Below are 8,681 nucleotides of genomic sequence, written 5' to 3'. Positions count from 1 at the left end.
AATATAGGATAATACAGAGAAACCAAATTCAAGTACATGGCCTGATCGTGAAAACAAGAAAAAGAGGATCTATGTATACGATGTATAGTGAACAGAATAGATTAAACTATATATATATAAAGGAATATAAAACAAGACAACACAAAAATACAGAACAAAAAGAAACGAACAAAACAAATAAACAAATGCACTAGTGTCATCAGGTGCTCCAGATCCGGGTTAAGTGATAGGAGACAAATCTTATATCAAACAAAACCAGATCGACTTTTTTGCTTCAAATCATTGCGAGTTTGCAAGTTCCACTATTAGATGGTTTATGATTCGTGTACGGACGTGGTTACCTTGGCAAAGAATCATTTAAGGGCGTAGACCTAGGGTAAGGGACTCAACTCTTAAAAATCATTGGAACGTTTGTATTCAGCATTTTACTTCAATATCATGTAAGCATCAAAGTAACTTGGATTGATTTCATTCTGTTTCAAATGAAAGCTTGATAGGCTTTAGTAGAATTGAATATGATACAAACATATCACTGATTTCAAGAGTTGTGTCCCTTACCCTAGGTCTACCTCCTTAAACCGGTACCAGTTTCTGTTCTTTAACAATTTAAGGAAGATACACGTCTTTGGTTATTTATTAAAAAAAAGTTTGAGTGGGGTTTGTTATGCAGGGACTATGTGTTTCATTGTGTTATTTGTAAATTCCCCCACATATCATCTTTGAATACTCCTTTTTGGTGAAGGATGCACCAAATACTTATTGTAGAAAGTCGACGTTTAAATCAGAAACTGTGGTGAATACCAGGTATTACCTTGCACTAACGGCGTTTTCTTTTATCAATGCATTTATCTATGGTTTGTCTACATGGTACCGTTCCATCTTCTTGGAAACAGGCAATATATTTGACAAGAAATCAATCTATGCATCTACATCTTAACACATTTACCCAACCTTTCTGTGCACTAGTTCTATAAGAGGCAGAGTACTGTTTGAAAGACAATTTACATTTTGTTCGTACCCTTTAAAGACATGTTACATCTATTTAAATATCCCAAAATACCTCATAAAATCTTTGCTAAATGATCTCCGTTGTATTATATCATCAATAAATTATCTATTCTACTTGAAAATTATATAAGAAATTCATTGATATTTTTTCCACATGGGAAAGACTGACTGCGCTACATATAATACAATGTAGGTCGGTCGTGATCATATGCATGAGACATTATTTGTGTTCAATGTGAAAAGTCGTCATACAAAAAGAGATGTTTTAGTCAAAATATAACCTATAAATGATTACACATTTATGTACAAAAATGTTTAAAGAATATTTACTCCCTGCCTTAAATGCACACTTTGAAATTCTTTAAGTTTTGTGTAAATAAATGCATGGCCAAGTTTACACACAATATGTCTTTAGGCAATTCAATGTACCTATATTCTATGAACTGCCATTTTTGTGATGTCTTAGGATTACAGATCTTCGTTTATCTAATTAAGCTGATGGCTTTTAAGTTCTCAAGAGCAACAACCTGTTTTCGGTGTATCTTTAAAACTACCAGAGGTCATTATTGAATTTTCTCTCGTTATTTGGACCACCGAAGTAGGACGTGTAACTGACTTTTTTACTGTTGAATTTTCTGTCGTTTCTTGAACCACAGAATTAGCACGTGAAACTGACTTTTCTGTGAATGTTGAACCTAGAACAGAAGTAATGACTGTTTTATTTTGTTCTACATTGAAGTAAGACTCGATTCTATGCGTTCAGAGTAATTGAGGGAACCAAGATTCTAGCGGAAATCAAAAGAATGTAATCTAGGGACAAAGACCAGACATGGAAAACAGACACATACAGCAAAGAACATAAAATAACCAAAATAATACATACAAAGTAACAAAAGTAAATGTGCATCTCGGACTCCACTAAAAACTGAGAGCATGGATCAGGTGCACCAGTAGGGTAAACTCCTCTGATTTTATAGAAGAATATTAAATGAAATATAATTGTGACGAGGAAACGCGATTCGGGAAGAATTAAATTATCATTTGAAAAAGATTTCACCAAGAAAACATATAGAAATCTATCGACTGACACGTAGCAAATAGTTGCATAGAAAAGCTTTTTAATCAACTTATACCGTTGTTACTATATCAATTGAGATAGAACAAGTTTGAGGACAACAGTAGTAAGGGTAACCAAAGGAACCAAGGTTATGGCGGTAATCAAAAGAACGCAATCCAGGGACAAAGACCAGACATGGAAAACAGACACAAACAACAAAGAACACGTTTTCTGGCTTCAGCTCTAAAAGTAATACATGTACTACTATCCGTAAAATTGTAATTCTAAAATGTTTCCTCTTTATTATACGCCTATGGAATATTAATGCTAATCCACTACGAGAAAATGTCCATTTCTCTGATATATTTTCCAGTAACTATATAAGCCATTAATATGAACTCTTAACACTCTTAAGAGTATTTAACTTACCAATATCAAAAAATAATTTCTGTATGTTGTCGCCTGTTTTTGCAGATGTCTCAAGAAAGTATAAATTGGTAGCATCGGCAAACCTCCGTGCTTCCTTAAATATAGAAGAAAATCATTGTTTACTTAAAGTTTTGAGCAAACTTCCCTAGTTCTAATTTTCTAAGAGGTAGATATTTGAAAAGACTGACTTGGTACTTTTACAAAATGTTATTTTATAATTGCGTTTACATACATTTGGGGTTTTAATTTTCCTACTGCTTAAATAAGGATAAACTTGTTATTACTATACCTGAATGGTAACACGCCGTTTCTCATTTAGATCGGACTTATTACCAACGACAGCACATTTAATGTTGTCAGGACCTCTTTCTTGTAACAGACGTATCCATTCCTGGAGATTTTCAAATGAGCTCTGAAAATATAAATTGATTGGGAGTTACTTGCACAAACATGTAAGGTATGCCATAATTACAGTCTGTCATCCCCAAGCTCCGCAACAACATATGACGTTCCAAATTCTCTCCAGATACTGCAACCAACCCTCTAAAAGTGCAAGAATCTTGCAAATTTGGGAAAACGTTTGACTTGAATTATGTCAGAGAACTTCGAAAGGCCCGTCTGCAGCGGTTAGTAAGGGAGAAAATGAACGACTGCCGCTGTATGGAAATTGATCCTCTCCCTGATTCTGAGTATCCCTCAATTTGCGTGCTTCAACACTATTCCTTTTTTGTAATATGCATTTCTAGTCACGATAAATTTTACTTTTAATCATATACAATGGGTTAGTTACTTTAAGATTATAATGAACAAATAAAAACAGTTGTATATTTGTCATAACGGGATAAATGAACATGATGCATATTTCACTCAAGATGTCATATTTTTGGTTGTAATATGACATCTACATTTATAGCTTAGCGCCATTAAATTTGCCACTTCGTTATATACAAAACAGGGAGGCTACTAACGCTCATCTTTAATTATTCATGACGTGTTAACAGGAGCAGCACTACCTATTTCTGTCTATTTTAAGATCTAATGTAGCATCCACAAAATGATTTTATCATAATGTATTAAAAACGAATTGAGCTTATGCTTAAACAGATAATTGTGAAGCTGTAACCGCGCAGTAAATATTGCTACATACAAAGTACATTAGAATCTGGACGTTTTATTTTAAGGATGAAGACTACTTATGCTATCAGCCTACTTATTTCAGGAATTCCAATTCAATTTTAATTTCGTTGTGTCCTATTTAAACATGACACATATCTGTTATTATAACCATCAAGGCTTTTCACTGTTAAAACTGTAATTGTCCTTGCGTGTAATGTAACTTCTTTATTTTAATAAATTGCTACAAAAACATATTGCCTAATTATTACCTTTTCTGTTATATCATAGGTTATTAAGGCAACATCTGCATCTCGTAGATAGAAAGGAACGATACTTCGGAATCTCTCTGTACCTGCAGTGTCCCACAACTGGAATATTACCTTCTTATTTGAAATGTACAAAGACCGACTGCAAAAACTTCCTGAATACAACAAAGATTTGACAATTCATAAACATATAACCAAGCATACAAGAGTGGACACTATTACAGTTACAGAATGCATGTGACCTCAGGAAAGTAAAGTTGCAAACCACATTTATTACCCCTTGAAATATATTATTAACATTCAACTTTATTAATGCAGTAGATCCCGTCTACATCAAGTATGCTAAAAAAGTGTCCTGGTCAACGAGAATTGTGAATAACTTTGAAAACAACAATTAAGATATAGGAGAACCTAAATTACTTTTGATTCTGGAAATACAACGAGACCGACTTCAATATAATTACATGTGTATTTGTTTCTTACACTGTCAATTACTATTTTTGAGTTTATGAATCATGAAACTGTCACAAAAAATACATGTATCTTTAACCAAAATTTTTATGGACATAACATACCTGCTATGGTTGAGGAGTAAGTATCAGCAAATCTGTTCTTGACATACCGTAAGGCTATCGAGGTTTTACCCACTGAGGCATCCCCGAGTAAAACAACTTTTAGTTTGATGGAAGAATCATTAGATGTCATGGCGTATTTTCATAAAATTTCATTTTGTCACCTAGTATTTAAACAAAATGCAAACTATAACGATTTGTAACATCCATTTTAAAGAAACAGAATGATCTTATGATGCATCATGGGTAATATATAGACATACAACGCTCTAAACAGAAATAAACACCAATTATATTACTAATTTAACTATAGAACGAAAAAAGGCACAAATTAAAAGATGTCCCTCATCTGCATTACCATTGGCTCTTTTGCAAATCATACGACAATTTCGCAAATTATTGAATTCTATTGTTCATTTCGGTTTGCATCATAACTTATATAAGTTAGCGTTATGAACGAGGTGTTTACTAAGTAAAAATATAAGTGGTTTGATCCTGTTGGCTACAAGTTAGATGTATCAATCTCATGTTATTGTACATTCAAATTATAATTCAATTGTAAAGCGGATATGTATGCGAGGAGGTTAAATCTTTATTTGATGAAGATTAGCTGTTCGAGTTCCCTACGATGCTTGACTATGCAAATTCAAATTGCATAGTTTAACATCGTTAGAACGTCTTCAGACGCATTAGAATTATCTCCAAAACATGATCCGATGTGGCAGAGTAGCGATAGAGTTGTCACATTCCGAGATGCATATACATATTTATACTGCAACAATATGCAATGACCTTTTGTATATTGATGATATGCGGTCACTGAGAGTATATGCCACTGTGGCTCCGCCTACTTTCTTATCCTTGCATGAACCACTATATACTTATTAACTGGAATATGAGGGAAACGCCTCGGGCAATAGTCACAGTCATGGAGAACAATAAACTTGCTTTTTCCCGAATACCCAGTCTATAAGTATTTTATTATACCGAAAACATTAGACTTGTAATACATTTACTCCATATCCCTCCATTGTTCATAGTTGAATGATCATCTCAAAATGATAACCCAGATAAATGTTTTTTTTACAATATTTTCAATTTGAATGTCACTGATATTTTCCCCTCATCACCTCAAAATGTTCAAAACCCAGAAAATTATGCATCTTTTTGCAATATTTTAATCTGAATGTCTCATTGACCTTTTCACTAGTAATTCATAGGAGTTTGAATTTGCAGAAAGTAGCCTTCAACATCAATTACATGGCGACTGTAAGAGAAAGAACAGCAACAATGTACACATTTGAATATTGTCTCGCAAACATTAAAGAAGAGGGCGCCAGTATGCAGTATTGAGAAAAATAAAAACAATAAAGAGTTAACAATATTATTGAATAACGTTATGGAATAACAATAAGTTAAGGAGGCAAACCTTGCCATTTGTGATTCAGCAGACAAAACGAGCAGACGTGATAATTTCGGGGTTTTCATTAAGAGAGGGTGAAGTCCGAGCGTTCCGAATAAATATAAAACTTTTGTCCAATCCGGTGACGGAATTAAAAATCCGCGAAAGCGGTTGACATTGCCGGTCAATAGTCTGAAAACTATGGACTGCTCAATAGTCAAACACTGAAAAAGGAGAAAAATAGCAATTTTACTGTAGACAATTTTGTATTCATGTTCATATACTGAGGTATAATAAATTGTACCTGTTTATCGCAGCATTACTTTCGGGGCCACTGGTGGGGAAAATATAATTAACACGTCGTATAAGAATTAAACTTGTTTTAAAAAATAATTAGGGTTACAGTTTAAAGACAATAACAGTATATTGACTAGAAATAAAAAAAAACGAAATACGAATTCGGCGCGAATCCGATGAAGATGCACGACGAAACCCCACGTTCTACTCCGATTCCAAACATCTTTCATTTATAATTTTCATTTCAAGTATATATAAGTTTTTGTCTATATATTACCTAAATCTACATTCATTCGTGTCTTACCTGTTATTTTTACGTTTTTAAAAGATATGAAAAGATAAATCCAATAAAGAAGTGGTAATTCATTATCTAAAAATGTAAAAGTATTGGACTTTTCAGTCTAAAAATAGAGTGGGTGGAAGTTTTATCTGAATCATATAAGTAAGTCATTTCATTTTCATAAAATGTGTAAATATACATAAAAGGTACTTCAGACACAACTGTAATAAGATACATTTAAATATGTAAATGCATAATGTTTAAAACCATATCTTGTCTTGCATATTTATAGTTTAATGCATTGTTAACTAAGCGACAAGTGTAATATTTGTTGTAAAACTATGAATAGATATGCAAATTGAAGGTACATTCGACGGTGTATTTAAGTTAAAATGTTAATTTGGAAAAGCCCCGATGATAAAAGCAATGTATCTTGTTCAGTTTATACATAGGTATCTTGAGAGGTGTAAACGGCAACGGAAAACCCTGTCATTTATTCACTTAAATCTCAAATGTAACATTAAAAGAGACCATATATTTTATATTTATTGATATGATTGTATGATATTTTTAAAACCATATGAAATCAGTACTTGTATGCTCTATCTCAGCCTGATAAAAATAACCACACATGTTGACACGGGTGACGAGAATTTATAATGAATTTATCGTGCGCATTGTGGAAATGTGAAAACAGCAAATCTAGGTTAATTACAACTCCCTGACACTATACCATCGCAATATAAAAGGGTCAGAGTTATTTACAGAATGAATGAATGAATGAATGAAGGGTCAGGTTTATTTACAGAATGAATGAATGAATGAATGGACGAAGGGTTAGATTTATTTACAGAATGAATGAATGAATGAATAGTTATATTGGTTATTAAAACATGTATCAACAAGAAGCTTTGGACAGGGACTAGTGAAGTCGATTACGGTCACAATATTTGAACGTTTGTGTACAAATAGATAAGCGTACTTAATCTATGACACAACACAAGATTTTTTCCTTCTCAATCTGTTTAAATAAGATATATATGTATGTATATATACAATATTGAGGATGAAATAAGATAGAAAGACATAAACTATTTTAATGATGTATTAAACTTACCGTTTGCAGTGACATACAATATTAAAATGAAAGTGAAAATAAAGCACATGTGATTCTGTCAAACTGTAATTTCCGATTACAGTCAAAGTTTCAGTCAATGATATAAATATTCATTTCCAAAAAGTTGAAACTCATGATATGTATATATAAGTGTATCGTGTTCAGGAAGTAATAAAAAAGATGTGAGTATTTGCAACCAAACATTACACATCATTGCATAAGACGGTTAAATACCCTCATATTTGCGGATTAAAGTGTCCAGAAGTGATTTCCTGCTGTACTTGTTTTCTGAGATATGTATATTCTTTTGATTTCTGCCAGAAACTTGGTTCCCTTGATTACTCTTTAAACTATGTGATAGTTTTCGAGAACATATTTCAAAACAGGTTACGAGATATAAATTTCTTTGCTACAATACATATTACTAATAACTCTATGCTAGACATGTAGACAAGAATTTAATGAAACGGTAGACACAGCAATCTTGTGGCTTTTCTATATAAAAAGTAATCTATGAAACCAAGATTCTACCATAAATCTAAAGAATGTAATCCGGGGACAAAGACCAGACATGGAAAACACAAATAATAAAGTACAAGTATAACAAAATTGATACGTACAAATTCGGACAATTTCTTGTTTGTGTCTATTTTCCATGTCTGATTTTTGTCCCTTGATAATATTTTTGTTTCCCTAGAATCTTTGTCTCCTAGATTAATCTTTTATATATAAACGGATTGTCTAGTTGTCCCTTAAATATTAAACAAACATTTCTAATACAACATTTCTATTTTTCCCATATTTTCTTAATATTTTCTAAAATTTAAAGCAATAAGATAATAAGGATAAGATTTTGACATAAGTTAGTCTGGAAAAAGAGAGGACGCTTACCCTACCGGTGCACCTGGTCCATGCTCCCAGTTTTTAGTGGAGTCAGGGTTGTTCATTTACTTTTGTTACTTTGTAGGTATGATTTTATTTACTTTATGTTTTTTGTTGTGTATGTCTGTTTTCCGTGTCTGGTCTTTGTCCGTGGATTACATTCTTTTGATTACCGCTATAACCTCGGTTCCCTTGATTATTAGTGTTATTATCTATTGGTTAATTATCAAGTACCACTCCATGTTCAGGTTCAAC

The 8,681-nt window shown here is 32.6% G+C and overlaps 1 protein-coding gene across 3 annotated transcripts; it reads right to left on the bottom strand.

The window, feature by feature from the left end:
• Positions 1-1,320: 1,320 nt before the first annotated feature.
• Positions 1,321-8,681, bottom strand: LOC148600186 (uncharacterized). 3 transcript variants are annotated; one of them, XM_088559362.1, is made up of 6 exons: positions 7,545-8,681; positions 4,452-4,612; positions 3,880-4,031; positions 2,784-2,906; positions 2,495-2,588; positions 1,321-1,703 (listed from the first exon to the last, which is right to left on the bottom strand). In XM_088559362.1, the coding sequence occupies exons 2-6, from the start codon at positions 4,579-4,581 to the stop codon at positions 1,522-1,524; spliced, it is 681 nt and encodes a 226-aa protein (XP_088415488.1). In that variant the 5' UTR covers positions 4,582-4,612; positions 7,545-8,681; the 3' UTR covers positions 1,321-1,521. The 3 variants fall into 3 exon arrangements, with proteins under 3 accessions (XP_088415488.1, XP_088415489.1, XP_088415490.1); XM_088559363.1 differs by lacking the exon at positions 7,545-8,681 and adding an exon at positions 6,452-6,563; XM_088559364.1 differs by lacking the exon at positions 7,545-8,681 and adding an exon at positions 5,878-6,092.

This window comes from Perna viridis, chromosome 13, assembly GCF_037379345.1.
Source record: "Perna viridis isolate PV_CMFRI_1.1 ecotype Kerala chromosome 13, ASM3737934v1, whole genome shotgun sequence".
In the NCBI taxonomy this organism is placed as follows: domain Eukaryota; kingdom Metazoa; phylum Mollusca; class Bivalvia; order Mytilida; family Mytilidae; genus Perna; species Perna viridis.
Note: the sequence above shows the minus strand (reverse complement) of the source record. Positions and strands in the feature narration are given on the sequence as shown.